At 44.5% G+C, this 17,583-nt stretch overlaps 1 protein-coding gene across 1 annotated transcript; it reads left to right on the top strand.

Annotated features, from left to right (window-relative positions):
- Positions 1-11,920: 11,920 nt before the first annotated feature.
- Positions 11,921-12,553, top strand: LOC119630470 (uncharacterized). The gene has a single exon (XM_038019985.1). The coding sequence runs from the start codon at positions 11,921-11,923 to the stop codon at positions 12,551-12,553; it is 633 nt and encodes a 210-aa protein (XP_037875913.1).
- Positions 12,554-17,583: the final 5,030 nt, after the last annotated feature.

Below are 17,583 nucleotides of genomic sequence, written 5' to 3' on the forward strand. Positions count from 1 at the left end.
CAGTGAAGCAGTAATGCGTTTCGGTTTGAAGGGTAGGGCAGCCGTTGTGCCGGGGGCCGGAGGCGGGAATACGCCCGTACGTCCCGGCCCCTGTAGGTAGCGGCCTCCACCCGGTGAAGGTCAAGGGGCGACCTGAGGAGGTGAGGCCGCGCGGCGCGCTACCAGCACTCTAGCGCGCTGCCGTAGAGTAAATAGAGCGACTGGTCGACGGTGTATCGCGTCCCGACCCGGCAGGCTGGTTCTGGTCCAGCGGGGTATTCCGGGACACCAGCGGCACCGTCCGGGCGGCCCGACGGGTTGCCGTACCGAGACGGCCGACGTTTCAGAGCCTTCGATTCGCCTCGAAGGCTCCGTCGGCTGGGCGTCCTTGGGGTGAGCCGCGCCGTCTGGTTGTAGTGTTGACCGCGGTAGCCCCCCTACCTCATCCGGGTTCTTACCTCGGAGGGGATCGGACGTCGGGTGTAAGAGTGCAAGGGATTCGTTTGGTGGGTGGGCCCTAAAATCCTTGGGCCCGCGGTCTGCTCCCAACACCATGCAGATCGTAGAGTCTCACACACCCCGCGCCCCCCTTTTGCGCGGGGACCTAGTAGGAGGTTCGGCCCTGTACCCGAAAAAAAAAAAAAAAAAAGGCTTAATACTTGAGACTTTACAACTTATATCTCAAGGTGGGTGGCGGATTTACGTTGTGGATGTCTATGGGCTCCAGTAACCACTTAGCACCAGGTGGGCTGTGAGCTCGCCCACCCATCTAAGCAATAAATAAAAAAAACGTTTTTGCCCATTGGCCTACATCACTGTTCATACTCGGCCAATAAAAACGATCGCTTATTAATTTTCGCGTAGCCTCGATTCCAGGGTGACTTATGTTGTGAATCGCATCGAAACCGCTTGTGTGTTCAATAAAGCCTTCGTCAAACAGAACGCGTAATTAGCGCGCGTCAGAGCGGTAAACTGACGCCGCGCTATGACGCCGAGATTTGTTGAACTAATATAGTAACATACCGTCAAATAGAGCCCCAGCGCTATAAGTACGCAGCGCTATGTCGCGGCGTTAGGACGCTTTGACGTCAGGCGTTGTAATCTTTTACAAATTTTATTTTAGCGTCCGAGTGAATGTGTATTAAAATACTAGATAATGCCCGAAAAAATGATATAAATAGTTAGAAAATACCCATGCTTATACAATGCCACATCTGAATCACTCGATTTCTTAATACTTTTAAATTTTCACACTGCTATCGAAAGGCACTATGATTTTGCGAATGCGTTGCGTCAAGGAGCGTTAGGCTCATCTAGTCAATTTGAAGAGCGCGACGTTAAGTACGCGGCGCTAAGTACGCGTTCTGTTTGACGAAGGCTTAAGGGCTAACTCTATCGTTTGTCACATTAAAAAAAATGAAATTTCCACTGTTAGGTAAAATTATTTCCATAAAATGTTCTCGACGATCAGATTTTAAAATTTGTGTGATATGTGTGATAAGTATCATGTTCCTGTTTATTAGCAAGTTCTTCGTAATTTATCGCTATAGGGCATTCTATCGCCTCTACTCGCGATAAAGTGTCTGCGACTAACTATATTATCCGGTCCGCTGACGTGTCTTATATCAGTAGTGAATTAACTGATAAAAATTAAATGACTGGTCCGTCTAGGTAACTCTTTTTCGCTGTTAACTTTAGTAAATGCGTACGTGAGAGGTTCATGGTCTGTATCCCTCAGACACAGCCTACTGAGTTTCTCGCCGAATCTTCTCAGTGGGTCGCGTTTCCGATTCGGCGGTAGATTTTGCGAAACACGGCTCTTGCTAGGGTTCGTGTTAGCAACGTCGTCAGGTTTGAGCCCCGTGAGCTCACCTACTAGTTAAGGTAACGCTGATATAGCCTCTCAAGGCTCTCAGTTCAGGTAGGAAAAAAAAAGTTCTGTATATACTATCAGCTGACGTCCTTCGACCATATTCCGAAAATGACGTGTACCTAAATATATAGATAACAATTCTCTTTCATACGTACTGTATTGACGTTCTGTTTTGGTCATAGTTCTAGCACAGTAACCTAATGGTCCTCTTCTTAGTCGCATACTTCATTGCTGAAGGTCGCGTCCCTGAAAGCCCTTCTTGGCTCTTTGTGCCATCAGCTTCCATTTCATTCGGTTTTCGGATTCAGGTCAGTCGCAACAGAGAGTCCGGTGAGCGCAGCTATCTGGTCTGACTAACGGTTTGGTGGCCGGCCGGCGGGTCATAAGTGCAAGCGGGTCATTTGTTATCGGATGCGCCAGTGTGGCTGCCTTGCACAAACTCGACTTGCATTCGCTGAATGCTTGCTCAGCTTCAGGTGTCCATTCTATTGGAGTTTTATCTTTCTTCTTCGAACCATGTAAATAATTATAAAAAATGGATTGCGATAAAACTGCATTAGGTAGGACATGGGACCTATAAAAATATACCATACCAAAAAATCGTCTTAATTCCTCAATAGTTCGTGGCTTGGGAAACTCTAAAATGGCGTTAACTTTATCTTTAAGAGGATATATACAGAAGTAACATGTGAACCAATAAAATCGATTTCTGTTTGACCAAATACACACTTTGATAAATTTATTGTGATTCCATATTTAATAAACTGTTTGAATAAAGATTCTAAATGTTTACGGTGTTGGACTTCATTAGAACTTGCGATAATGACGTCATCGAGATATGAAAATATGCTATTTCTGCAATCCGAATGTAAATCTTTAAGTATAGTATGATGTTTGGGCAGCGTTGCGCAAGCCAAATGTCATGTGCGGGAACTCGTAAAGGCCAAAAGGTGTTATGATTGCAGTATTTTCGATATCCTCCTCCGCGACTGGTATAGAATGGTACGCCCTATTCACGTCTACTTTAGAAATTTTTTTCTTACCTGCAAGTAAGTATGTAAAATCTGATAAGCGTGGTATAGGGTACTGTTATGATACCCTCTGGTTCCTAGCTTTGCTTCATCATCACCTTTCCCGAATAGCATCAGCAGTTATGATCCTTTATTAGAGAGCAATCCCCTCCCTATCCAGTCAGTCCTATTCCTAATTCCACACGGCACGGTTGCCGTCATTAATCGTCGTGAAATCTCTATATATTCATTTCGTCAATAAATCTTTTTTTTAAAAGATATTTTTCAATTTCGTATAACAAATTGGTGGCAGCGTAAAGGGATCAAAACAAAAGGTCCTCGGTATCCTCCAAACCAGAAACCATCAAAGTGAAGTGAAAAACGAAAGTGGTATTAAAAGTGGAAATAAAAGTGTGAACTTGGAAAACAAGAAATTTTACTGGTCCTAAAACTGTTTTTACTGGTGGTAGGACCTCTTGTGAGTCCGCATGGGTAGGTACCACCGCCTCGCCTATTTCTGCCGTGAAGCAGTAATGCGTTTCGGTTTGAAGGGTGGGGCAGCCGTTGTAACTATACTGAGACCTTAGAACTTATATCTCAAGGTGTGTGGCGCATTTACGCTGTAGATGTCTATGGGCTCCAGTAACCATTTAACACCAGGTGAGCTGTGAGCTCGTCCACACATCTAAGAATAAAAAATAAAAATAAAAAAAACTTTTGTTTACCTAAACCATAAAAATCTAAAATTCAAGTTCGCCTGTTCGAGCCCGTCTACTTTTGTTCGTCTACGCAAATTGGGTGAAGCCGAGCCCCACTACATCTCCATCTTGAGGCTACACAATCCATCACACCAAGGCCAAGCAACAGAAAACACAGCATCATGCTCCTGAAATTCTTCCTATGGTGGTGTTCATCTATGTAGTAAGTGAAACAGTGCTGTCTCGAGTCAAGAAATCGCAAATTTATAGACATTATACAATTAGATAATAACATATGATATCTCCTTATTAAAAAATTAATATAGTCTGCAAGGAAAATTGTTCAAAAAATCTTATATCAAATTATATAAATAATTTTAATAACTTGAGTTACAATTTTAGTCCTTGAGACCATCGAATAGCTTCGTCAACCGTCCGGTGCTTATCTCGTCGAGACAGTAGCGTTATCGAATTACTTGTTGGTCCGACTATTACACCGTGTCGTAATTTCATTGTTGCTTAAATATTTCTCGAACTTTATCCCACAAAACGTTCAACTACTACCTGTTCATAGATTTAAGAAAACTGTCAAGGAACGTTTGTGCAACAAGGCATATTATAAAGTTAAGGATTTTTTACTAGATGGCACTACGTGGGAATGAGGCATTCGCTCCTGGCCTTTTCATTTTTCATTATTATTATTATTTATTTGAATTGTATTTTTTTGACTTGTTTTTTTGTATACTGTAAATATGTTTTCTTGTTTAAAAAAAAAAAGAAAATAGTTGAAAAAATACAAAAAAAAAAAAGCCCGCTGAGTTTGTTTCGCCGGTTCTTCTCAGGACTGTGGCTTTTTTTGGAACCGGTGGTAGAGTTAACATTTTCTTTTACATTTTGACATTCAACAAGTGTGTTTTTGATGACATCAAAGTTGAAATAAATGATTTTGAATTTGAATTTGAATTTGAATTTAACAGCCATGTCCAAAAAATTAAACGCAAACCAAAAAAACCGAAAAGGGAGAATGTATACAAATAGGGACATTGTTCAAATTCATAAAGCCCTTTGACGGATCACGTGACAAACTAACACCCTTTCTAACAAACTGCGAAAACGCAATCGATCTTGCTTCAGAGTCGCAAAAACATATTATACTACTAAAATTTATTCTATCCCAACTCGAGGGAAAAGCTGAAATTGCGTGCTCCATTAAAGACTTTGACTCATGGGATCAATTAAACGACTTCCTCAAAACGCAATTCGGAGAACGAAAACATTACACACACCTTTTAACCGATTTACAAGAATGTCGCCAACAATTAAACGAATCAATTACGCAATTCGCGTTGCGCTTAGAAACATGCCTTTCCAAACCATTGACGGAAATAAAAAAAGATATATATAAAAAAAAAAAGAATAATATATAAAAAAGAAAATATATATCAAATAAAAAAGACAACGAATTAGTCGGTCGCCTAGTAGCAATGAAGGACCTTTTTTTTTTTTTCGGGTTGATGGCTGAACCTCCTACGAGGTCCCCGCGCAAAAGCGCAAAAGGGGCACGCGGGGTATGTGAGACTCAACGATCTGCATGGTGTTGTGAGCAGACCGCGGGCCCAAGGATTTTAGGGCCCACCCACTAAACGACTCCCCTGCACTCTTACACCCGACGTCCGATCCCCTCCGAGGTCAGAACCCGGATGAGGTAGGGAGGCTACCGCGGTCAACACTACAAAGCTATAGAGGACCTAGCCCTTCATACCTTTTTAATCGGATTGAAGCCGAATATTTCAAATATAGTTCGGTGTAAAAATCCCCTAAACCTTAACGAAGCCGTTAACACTGCAGTTTCCGAAGAAAAGATTTTGCAATTCATGAATCGGGGACCAATTGCTATTAACGAGCCAAGTACTTCAAGACCTAAAACGTTTTATAAGGCCAAAAACGAAACTCCAGACTTTAGACCAAATTTCGGCTATCAAAGTAGACCACGCACTTATCCCCCTGTTCTGTCGATATTGTAAAATCAATGGACATGTAATCGAAAACTGCCGAAAAAGGGAGTACAATAACAATAAACGGTACGATTTTCCACAAAACAAGCCAAATGAAAACCGCGTCAATTTCGTGGAAGAAGGGGAGGACACGGTTGACAACGTCAACAAGTGTGACCATTCGTTTTTAAACTAAATAGAGGCCCGCGATCGTGTCGTCGGTCGGGCCGCCCTATTCAAAAATCCGACACAAAATCATTTAAAAATCAAAATACCAAATCTTGCGAATCGAATTGCCTACAAGCATCGCTTTCAGTGACGTCCGCTACATGGTCTCGTCGCGACCCTGAAAATTTAGGCACACATCACTCACCCAAGATCCTAACTAAAACGATTACTATCAATGAATCGACACATGATTCTAAAATTTATAATTATAGCACAAACTTACTGGTGGTAGGACCTCTTGTGAGTCCGCACGGGTAGGTACCACCACCCCGCCTATTTCCGCCGTGAAGCAGTAATGCGTTTCGGTTCGAAGGGTGGGGTAGCCGTTTTAACTATACTGAGATCTTAGAACTTATATCTCGAGGTGGATAGCGCATTTACGTTGTAGATGTCTACGGGCTCCAGTAACCACTTAACACCAGGTGGGCTGTGAGCTCGTCTATCCATCTAAGCAATAAAAAATAAATAAACAAAAACAAATATCTCTCATAAATACTTGCCTTATATAAAAACAATTACCTCTATTTCTTCGAAACCACTATCACTACTAATCGACACAGGTGCATCTATTAGTCTAATATCAAAATCATCAATCGAAACGTTACCTGAAATCACTCAACATATTATTAAATTCAAAGGTATTGACTCATCAGGTACAAATAAAGCCTCACCTAGACAATATAAACGCGTTTCTAAGTCTGACACGTACTCTATGTAACAAGAGTCAAACGTTTGTACAAAATGAATGCGAAACTGTTATTCAACCCCTTGAAGTCAGATATGCACACATGCTCAGAGATTTCGACTCAGTTTCTCATCTCCTCAATCATAAAACTAAAAGGTCCGCATGGTTTAATATTGTTGGAACTGGGTTAAAGCATTTATTCGGCACAATGGATGAAGACGACGCTATTCGTTACGACAACGCTGTTCAAACCCTTTTTTTTTTTTTTTTTTTCGGGTAGAGGGCCTAACTACTCCTTCGCCGGCCGCTACGACACCTGTAATCGGCAGCGAGCGCCTCCGCCTCCAGGTCCCAGGGTGGCGCCCCGGCGAGCAAGCACGCCGCCTCGAAGGAGACGGTGCGGTATCCTCGGATCGCCCTGACCGCGATCACGCGCTGCGGACGTCGCAGCGCCGCGACGTTCTTGCGGGTCAGAGCGTGGCACCATACGGGAGCCCCGTATAGTGCCATTGACCGCACCACCCCCATGTAGAGGCGGCGCGCCACTTGATCGGGACCCCCGACGTTTTGAAGCAGCCGGCTCAAAGAGCCGGCCGTCGAGGGCCCAACTTCTCAAAGTGAGCGCGGAAGGTCCACCGACCATCCAGTTCGAGGCCGAGGTACCGAAGACCAGTCACCCCGACCCCGACGCGGACGCCTCCGATTACGAGGTGGGCACCCACAGGCGGCGCTCGTCCCGGCCCGTGAAAAAGCAGGGCCTGGGTTTTGTCGAGCGCCACCTCGAGTCCCAACCGTCGGATCCTTGTGACGACGTGTGCCACGCCTGCGCACGCCAGACGGGCAGACTCCCGGTAGTCCCTCCTCGGAGCCACGACCAACGTGTCGTCAGCGTAACAAATTACGCTCAGCCCGGGGAGGGGACCCCGTACGACGCCCCGCAGGACCCAGTCGTAGCCGATGTTCCACAGCAGGGGGCCCAGGACAGACCCCTGCGGAACACCGCGCTCGACGGGGAAGCGGTACATCGCCCCACCGTGTCCGATGCACTGGATCGACCTGCCCTCGAGGTAGGAGCCGATCAGTCGGCGGAGGTATGCGGGGACGCCGTGATACTCCAGCGCCCCCGCGATCACCGACCAGGGCAGGGTGTTGAAGGCGTTCCTTACATCTAAGGATAACGCCATCGCCACCCCGCCCCGGGATACGGCTTCGTCGGAGAGGGCCCGCACGCGCAGAATCGCGTCGATCGTCGAGCGGCCCTCTCTGAAGCCGTATTGCTCCGCCGAAAGATCGGGACCCGTCTCGGTCAGGTGCCGGACGATGCGGGCCGCGACGATCCTCTCGAGCATCTTGCCCACTTCGTCCAGCAATACGATGGGGCGATAGCCCGCGGGTGAGTCCGCGGGGCGCCCGTCCTTCCGCAGAAGGACCAGTCTGCCCGTCTTCCATTTCGACGGGAACCGTCCCGACTCGAGGCACGCTTCGAAAAGCCCCCCGAGCCGGTCCCCTAGGGCTTCGAAGGCCAAGCTCCAGACCCGGCCGTGAACGCCGTCAGGGCCGGGGGCCACGTCCTTCGCTCTCATTCTGGACACGGCCGCATGGATCTCCGCCCCCGTGATAGGGGGAGGGGGCTCCTCGGCAGCGGGAACGCTGGGGCGACGCGGAGGCGTGCCCCACGTGGCGTCCATCTGGGGGGGCTCAAAGTCCCCCCCCGCTGCTGGCGGGAAAAGCGCGGAAACTATTTCCCGCAGCTGCCGAGGCTGGAGCCGCTCGGTCACCGGGAGCGCCCACGGCTGCAGTTTCCTGCGAACCATCTTGTATGGGTGCCCCTAGGGATCTTCGTCGAGCGACCCCAGGAGAGTCTTCATGCTCTGCTTCTTGGCCTCGCCGATGGCCAGCTGTAGCGCCGTCTGCTTTTGACGACAGTCAGCGTGCAGCTGGGCCGCCGTCTCCGCGAACGCAGCGTCGCGACGACAGCGGCGGCGGTGGCGTGCGCTCCGGCGGCGCGCCTTCACGCACTCCTCGTGGAGTCTTGCGATCTCGGGCGACCACCAGAACGCACCACCACGTGGTGCTCGGGGGCCGACCCGGGGCATGGCGGCATCACAAATGTTTGCCATGGTGCCCCGGAACCAGTCGACCTCCGCATCCACGTCCGCGAGCCGCGTGGGTTTTGGCCCCCACGCAGCAACAGCGGCCGCCTCCATCAGCAACTCCTTGTTCATCCGTTTCAAGGCCCACCTGGGGAACGAACGGGGTGCACCTTGCGGGAGCTCCTCCTCACCACGGGCGTCCGCGGCTGACGCCGAAGACGGCGACGACGACGGCATGGAGGAGGCGGAGAGCTCGAATCGGACGTATCTGTGGTCCGAGAGCGTCTCCGCCCCCTCGAGTACGCGCCAGCCGCGGGTGCGGCGCACGGCGGACGGGGACGCGAACGTCACGTCCACGTGAGATTCCCCGTTCCACCGCACGCAAGTCGCGACCGTGCCTCTGTTTAGGAGACAGAGGCCGGTCACGATCGCCCACTCCGAAAGGGCCTCGCCTCGCGCATCCGTGCGGGGGGAACCCCAAGCCGTGCACTTGGCATTGAAGTCCCCCGCGACGATGACAGGGCGGGACCCGAAGCGATGTAAATGCGCCTCGAGCCCGCCCAAATACCGCTCGAATTCGGCGAGGCTCCTGTTCGGAGAAAAGTACGCCCCGATCACGATGGTCCCGTCGATCCTAGCCGCGACGTACCCGGGTCCCCTGGCCACCATATCCAAGGGGGGTAACGCCGCGGACTGTCTTAGTACGATTGCCACGGAGCCGTCGACGTCCCCGATCCAGCAGTCCTGGTCGGTGGGGACGAAGTAGGGCTCCGCGGCGACAGTGACGTCGATTGACCACTCCGCCATGGTGTGGACGAGGAGATCCTGTGCCCTGGCGGAATGGTTCAAATTACTTTGAAGGAAGCGATGGACGCAACCCATTACGGGGCTCCCTCGTCTGTCCCGCCCTGCGGCTGCTCTGGTGCCGCGGCGGGAGCTGACTCACCGGCTGCCCTTTTTGCAGCCGGTTTCTTTTTCTTTCCGCCCATCCTCGTTTTGGTAGAGGAGGGGGCGGATTTACACGCCGGGCCCCCGGCCCGGTGGTCGGCCTTCCTTTTAACCGCGTCGCACAAGACGCAGTGCGGCGCGGCTGCGGTGCAGGAGGCTGCCTTGTGCCCCGGTTGGCCGCAGCGGAAGCACAGGTTGCTGCGGTCCACTGTCGAGGGGCACGGCCTGCTCTCCTGCAGTTGCACGTGGGCCACAACCCAGCCCACGCGCAATCTCCCCGGGCTGTCCGAAGGCCGACCCTGTGGAGGGGTGGCCAGGAGGTTCGCCGTTGTAATGGGGCAACGCGCCCACGCCGTCCGGGTTCCGGAGTAGGTGACCCGGAAATCCCCGACCTTGACATCGGCGAGGGCGCAGTTGCCCTGGGACGCGATGGCTGCGGCGACCTCCTCCTTTGTGGCGCACTCGTCGAGGCCCGTGATTTTGACTTCTCCCATCTTCACGGGCCGCGCGATACGCACCACCTCGGGGTCTGGCAGAATCTCCCTCAGCCGGGCCGCTAATTTTTCGGCCGCGGCGTTTGTATTAGGGCCGGGGCACTCCAAAAGACGAGCCCCGTTCGCCGTCTGCCGGACCTTGACGCCACCCTCCACGCCGAGGGCGTCCACATTTACGCCACCGCGCGCCTGGGTCATCACGTCGTGGTACGTGATGCCCTTTTCTTTGGCGGCCGGCAGCAGCTCCAATACCACTGCAGCCGACCGCGGGGCGCGCGGCTTTCTGCGTGCTCCTCCTCTTCCTTTTTGGCTCCTCGGCTCCGCTCGACCCTCTTGGCGGAGAGCGCTTGCCGCAAGCGCGGGCTTGGGACGCGGCGCAGCAGGCGCCGCTACTTTCTTAGGCCCACGCCGCACTACCGTCGTCCAGGCCTCTTCCATATTGGCTGGGGCAGGGGGCAGTGGGCGGGGCTGGGGGGTCGGGGCCGGTTTTGCGGCGTTGACGCCCCTCTTCTTCTTAGTCCGGCTCCTGCCAGGCCCCGCCTTTGCAGGCTGGGTAGGGGCAGGAGCAGACGCCGGTGTCTTCGGAGGGGCGGACGTTGTTGCCCTCGCAGCAGCAATCGCGGCGGGGCGTGCCGCAGGAGATACGCCCATTTTGGTTTTGGGGCCGCCATATGTTTTGGTGGCCCTTGATACCGCGTTAGACGCTGTTCAAACCCTACAAAAGGACCAAAAAGAACTAGCAAACCTTATGAAACAAAACATTGTCATTTCTACTTCCACTCTTAAAGTATTCAATGAAACTATAAAAAACCTCGTAGCCACGAAAAATCTTTGAACATCGCTGTCAACTGGATATTGGAAACATCAAAAAACTTGACTAAAGAGTCCTCTGAATTAAATGTTAGAATTAAAATAATGGAAGTTGTTTATATGTTAGAAAATAGTATAATCACTTTATCATTTAAACTAGAGGACATTGCTAACGGTCTAATGTTCAGTAAGAATAACGTGCTTTACCCTGCTATATGTTCTCCTCAACAACTATATAACGATTTAGTGGATAATTATAGATTCCTTCCCAGTTCTAGAGAACTTCCAATACATTTAAACCCAAGTAATATTCATGTACTAATGAATGTATCGGGCTCTGTGTTTTCTTACGAACTTAAATATAAAAAAGCGTGAAGTTACAGTGAAACTAATATCAAAAAGAACTTGAGTGTGCATTATTTAAGGACAAAATTAAAATAGCAACAATAGTGTACGAAGCAGTGCAAAAAAAAAAAAAAAACCAATTGTGCTCGTAAAGTTTATGTACATACCCAGTGACTTTTAAAGACAGTATAAAATAAAGAAGTTTATACAACTTTATACATCGCAAAACTGCTAGTGGCTATGAAATAATTAATTATTGACTAGAATAACTATGTACAGTGATTTAGTGAAAATTCTGCAAAAAAAAAAAAAATTACATAAAAAACAAATATAATAAAAATTCCGAAGTCATCATACACTAACGCCATCTACTAGACGACGACGAGGAGCGGTTTATGTCAAACTCAACTAAATCGACCCACGAAAAAAGTTCCGTCAATTGGCAAAAGAGGTCACTATTAAAAGATTATTAATGAATTTTGTCTTGCTACCAAGTTCCCAAGATCATCAATAGGGGTTACCTGCATGGTAAACAAAGTAACAATACTTTAAATTGACAATGGAGCAGGTAATGACCGCACTTCTTTCTATTCAAAAAGAACTCGACGAACAGAAAAAACTTATACACAAAAAAGGGGAAGAAGTGACAGAGAAGGTAACATTAAATATAAATAAGATACTAGAAGAGAAATTAAAAAATTTGGAAGAAAAACATGAAAACCTTAAGTCGAGGGTGGAAAATCAAGAGCAAAGATTATACTACATGGAGAGACAATCAAGACAACGTAATCTAGTCTTCTTTGGATTGGAGGAACACGAAAAATCCTACTCAAATTTAGAAAACACTATAGTAGACTTTGTACATAAATACTTCCCAATACAAATAGACCATAAAGACTTACAAGCGATCAGAAGAATAGGGAAGAGGACTAAAAAGCCACGACCGATAGTTATTACTTTCACAACACTTGGTAAGAAGATAGATATCTTAAAGGGCAAAGGAGCTTTAAAAGAAACACCGTATTATATCAAAGAAGACTACCCTCAATCAGTCTTGCAAAAAAGAAAAGAGCTACAGGAGCAAGTTATAGCAGAAAGAGAGAAGGGTAATAAAGCCATTATTAAATACGACAAGCTTGTTCTACTAAATAACTCATCCAAAGACCCGAAAAACAATAAAAGAAATCTATCAGAATCTCCAGAGAATAACACAATCAACCATGCCGGGCAGATATCTCAAGCAAACAAAAAGAACAAAACCTTGGCTGCCCACATAATCCAAAGGTCTTCAAGCTTTTCCGAAGGCGGAGTAAAACCGAGCATACTAAACTATCTAACAAACAAAAATAACAATAACAAGAAAACAAACACACAAGCCAACACCACAAATATATAGCAACGAACCGACCAGCCTCAGCCAGAAAACAACAAACAAACTGAAAAATGTACATTAATACAAAACACACATCTTCCAAGCCGGCTGGTCCCCGTGGAAGAGTACGACCACAACCCTCCAAGAAAACCACAAAATCAAAAAACCACTAAACTGAACAAAGACTTTAAGAATTGTATAAAAATTGGAACTTATAATGTCAGGTCTCTGTCATCAATACACCGATACTTAGAACTCAATAATGCATTGAAAGATATAAAATGCGACATACTAGGACTCTCAGAAACAAGAAAAATGGGCTGCCACATAGAAGAGTATTCAGACTATGTTTTCTGCTATATAGGAGAAACAAAGGGATTGTATGGAGTCGGATTTTTAATAAAAAAGGCATGGAAAAACGATATAACTAACTTCACTGGCATTTCGGAGAGAGTAGCGCTACTTCAAATGAATTTTGGCGGACTAGACATTTCTATAATTCAGGCATACGCACCCACGGAAAAATCAGACGATACAGAAATACAAAAATTCTACAATGATCTGAAAAAAGCTCATACACTATCAAATGAGAAAATCATAATATTAGGAGACTTCAATGCAAAAATAGGGCAACCCAAAAAAGAAGAAAAACTCGTCATGGGACAGTACGGGCTAGGCCAAAGAAACGAAAGAGGCGAAAGACTGCTAGAATATGCATTGGAATATAGACTAGCAATAATCAACACTTATTTCAAAAAAAGACCCAGCAGAAGATGGACTTGGAAGTCACCAGACGAAAAAGTTAAAAACGAAATCGACTACATCATGACAAATGTCCCAAAAATAGTCCAAAATTATGAAGTTCTCAACAACGTAAAGTTCCAAACAGACCATAGACTACTTAGAGCAACAGTTCTATTGAGTCAAGCGAAAAAAAATAGAAAAGGCTTTAAACCACCACCAAAAATCCCAAAAAATGAAGAAGAAACAAGATACTACATAGACAGCCTCAAATCGAACATCGAAACCAAACTAGCAGATACCAGAAACGTTCAATCTTACTATGATGCGCTAGAAATAGCTATAACAAAAAGTTTAACTAGCAAAAACAATACAAAAAAAGAAAAACGACACAAAATATTTAGCGAAGAAACACTAGCCTTAATTAACAAACGCAGTGAATTAACTCTAAGAAAGAATAAAGATGCTGATACAAAGAAAGAACTAAGCAAATTATATAAGGAAACTAGCAAAGCGATTAAAAGAGACTATAGTAAGCACAGGCAAAGGATAATAACAGAAAAATTAAATAAATTCCGAAGCACAAAGAGAGCTTTTAAAGAATTAAACTTAAGAAAAACTTGGATACAAAAACTAGAAGGCCAACATAAAGAAATTACAACAAGACAAGAAATCGTACAGAAGGCAACTTCTTTCTACCAAGAATTATACAAAAACAAAAATAAAACCATCAAGGAAGCTAACGATTCACACAACTGTTATAACACGGAAACAATTAGACCGATAGAAGAAAAAGATACATACGCGCAGCTGAAGCATCTGAAATCAGATAAAAGTCCCGGTCCCGACGCAATAACCAATGAAGCTCTGAAAATAGGCGCACCAGTTTTACTTAAGCCTCTCACAGAATTATTCAATCTCATACTAGAAGCTGAAATCGTACCAATCCAATGGTGCACGTCGGACATCATATTACTATATAAAAAAGGAAACCCCCTCGATATCAACAACTATAGACCAATTAGCTTACTGGCAAATATATACAAAATCTTCTCATCTATAATTCTTAAACGCATAACACAAGAGATTGAAAAGGCACAACCAATAGAACAAGCTGGCTTTCGTTCTGGGTTTAGCACACTAGACCATATACAGGCACTAGAACAAGTTATAGAAAAATACGAAGAGTTTAATAAGCCACTCTATCTAGGTTTTATCGACTACAGCAAAGCCTTTGACAGCATAAGCCACAACTCTATATGGAAATCACTAAAGAAATTAAACATAAATTCGAAATATTTAAATATTATAAAATATATATACAACAACAGCATAAGTTATGTGAAGCTAGAATCTAGAGGTGATGCAATTAATATTGAAAGAGGAGTCAGACAGGGGGACCCCCTGTCACCTAAGCTGTTTATAGCGGTTCTAGAAGATGTATTTCGAAACACAGACTGGAAAAATAGAGGTATAAAAATAAACAACAGGTATCTAAGCCATCTCAGATTTGCGGACGACATAGTTATGCTGTCTGAAACAGCAAATGAATTACAAGATATGCTCCGCTCTCTTGTTCAAGCGAGCTCACAAGTAGGATTAGAGATGAATGCTACAAAAACCAAAATCATGACAAACAGCATAGAACGACCCATCAATGTAAAAGGAAAAACTATAGAATATGTCTACAGTTACATCTACCTAGGTATACAAATATCATTTTTAAAAACGCACAATGAAGACGAAATTGAAAGAAGAACAATCATAGCCTGGAAGAAATTTTGGTCACTCAGAGAAATTTTAAAAGGAGACTACTCAATAAACCTTAAGAAAACTGTATTAGACACCTGTATACTGCCTTGTCTACTGTATGGCTGCCAAACTTGGGTATACACGACAAGAGCAAAACAAAGAATTACAACAACACAAAGAGCTATGGAGAGAAGTATCCTAAACATAAGAAAAATTCAAAAAGTCAGGAGCAAAGTAATAAGACAGAAAACAAAGATAACAGATGCCCTCACACAAGCTCTAAAATTGAAATGGCAGTGGGCAGGTCACGTATTGAGATACACAGACACCAGGTGGACAGTCAACACTACAATCTGGAAAGGGCCAATTGGCAAAAGAAGGGTAGGGAGACCGAAAAGACGATGGGCTGACGACATAACCGAAATAATAGGAAAGGACTGGCAAACGATCGGCAAGGACAGAGATCAGTGGAAAGGACTGGAGGAGGCCTTCACCCGAGATGAGGGGTCCACATCCAATAACAAAAATTAACTCGTACTAACATTTAGACAATAAGCATTAATAACTAACTAAACACTAACAAAAAAAATGTGTGCGTGTACTAGTGTACACACGTAAGAAGTGAAACTTGTTTATGGCCTTATTTTTCGAAAAATGATCTACATGCAACTTTCTAGAAATTGGTTAAATAAAGTTAAATTAGATAAAGTTTAAACAAAAGGATTTTATTATCATAGACATGAATACAAATAATACAATTATTTCACTTTACCTTTTTGCTACTAAGATTATTACAGCATTTTAATAATACATCTCTTTGATATCATAATACCCTGGTACTTTTCTTCCTATAAATTAATAATAATAGCACGGTCCACGTGGTGTTAAATGGGGTTCCTGAGGTTCGTGAAGTTTGACCCACCTTGAGACATGAGGTCGATTTCTCAAATCCGAAACCATGCTTCAGAACATACCGCCGTTAATTATTAATAAATCTCTTTGCTATCATAATACCCTGGTACTTTTCTTCCTATTATTTTACGTAATAACAGTAATAAATAGCACGGTCCACGTGATATTATTAAGTGGGCTCCCTGAGATTATTGGAATTACAAAATGATTTCCGTAATCCACCTGGAGACATGAGGTCAATTTCTCAAATCGGAATCCATACTTCAGAACATACAGCCGTTAATTAATAAAGAAGGCTGTACGTCAGAGTAAAGTTATAATAATACATCTCTTTGATATCATAATACCCTGGTACTTTTCTTCCTATTATTTTACGTAATAACAATAATAGCACGGTCCACGTGATATTAAGTGGGTTACCTGGGATTATTGCAATTACAAAATGTATTCCGTGACCCACCTTGAGACATGAGGTCGGTTTCTCAAATGCGCATCCATACTTCAGAACATACAGCCGTTAATTAAAAGATGGCGCGTAACGGAAAAATGTGACGCGTAACCGAAAAATGTGACGGTAAATTTTTTTCCAACGCCGATAAGGAAGTTTCACTTCAATAAATACCACATTTCAAATGAAAGAAGTGCAGGATAAGGAAATACAGGCTTTTTTATTTTTTTATTTTTATTTTTTTATTTTATTTATTTTTATAATGAATGTATCTAGCTTAAGTACATTTTATCAAAATAACAAGATCATATTTGTTGTCAAAATACCTTTAGTTAACCCCTTAGAATTAAGTATGTATCGCGTATTACCTTACCCATTGTCATTTCAAAATGAATCTTACATTACTATTATCCCTACTACTAATTATATTGCGTTTTCAAGAGACAGAAGTCAATATTGTCATTTTAATGATTTAAGTAAATGTAAATCAATATCTCAAAATTAAATTTGTAAAAATGTTAACATCCTGTCTAGTATAACCTACCCTATATGAGAAAGCGGAATTGTTACAAAGACACCAATGTCAATGCCTGATAGCTATTTGTTCGATTAAAACAATCAAAAGAGATATTGAAGTATGGCAAGAACTAAGCGGAAACAAATGGATATTTGTAATGTCAAAGGCTGCAAAGTTGTCAATCGATTGTCCTGATAAAAATATTTACGAAACTAATATTTGTGGCACTGGAATTGCTGAGATCCCACACGGCTGTATAGGATATTGCAATGGTATCCAAATACCATCTAGAAAGAACGTTAAGATAAAAATAAGCCACATTACCAGCGACTTCGACATTATCAGATACAATTCAAACCTTCTAAATAATTCTGATTCAGCCGTGCCCTTTCCTAGAACTCATCTCAAACATACTAGTCTCGATTCATTAATTACCTATAAAGACAACTTTGAAACCCTTAACAGCAAGCTTAACAAGATCATTGACAAACCTCAAGTACTTATAAGTGACGATAATCATTATAACTCATTATCTCTAATTGTATACACTATTGTAATAGTTTTAAGTCTAGCTTTAGTTTATAAACTTTATAAGATCAGCAACCGTTGCATCCCTCCTAGATTCAACCATTCCGATAACTCAACCGTCTCTCCAGATCCAGTATTACCTCCTATTTCTGATAA

Source organism: Bombyx mori, chromosome 24 (assembly GCF_030269925.1).
Source record: "Bombyx mori chromosome 24, ASM3026992v2".
NCBI lineage: Eukaryota > Metazoa > Arthropoda > Insecta > Lepidoptera > Bombycidae > Bombyx > Bombyx mori.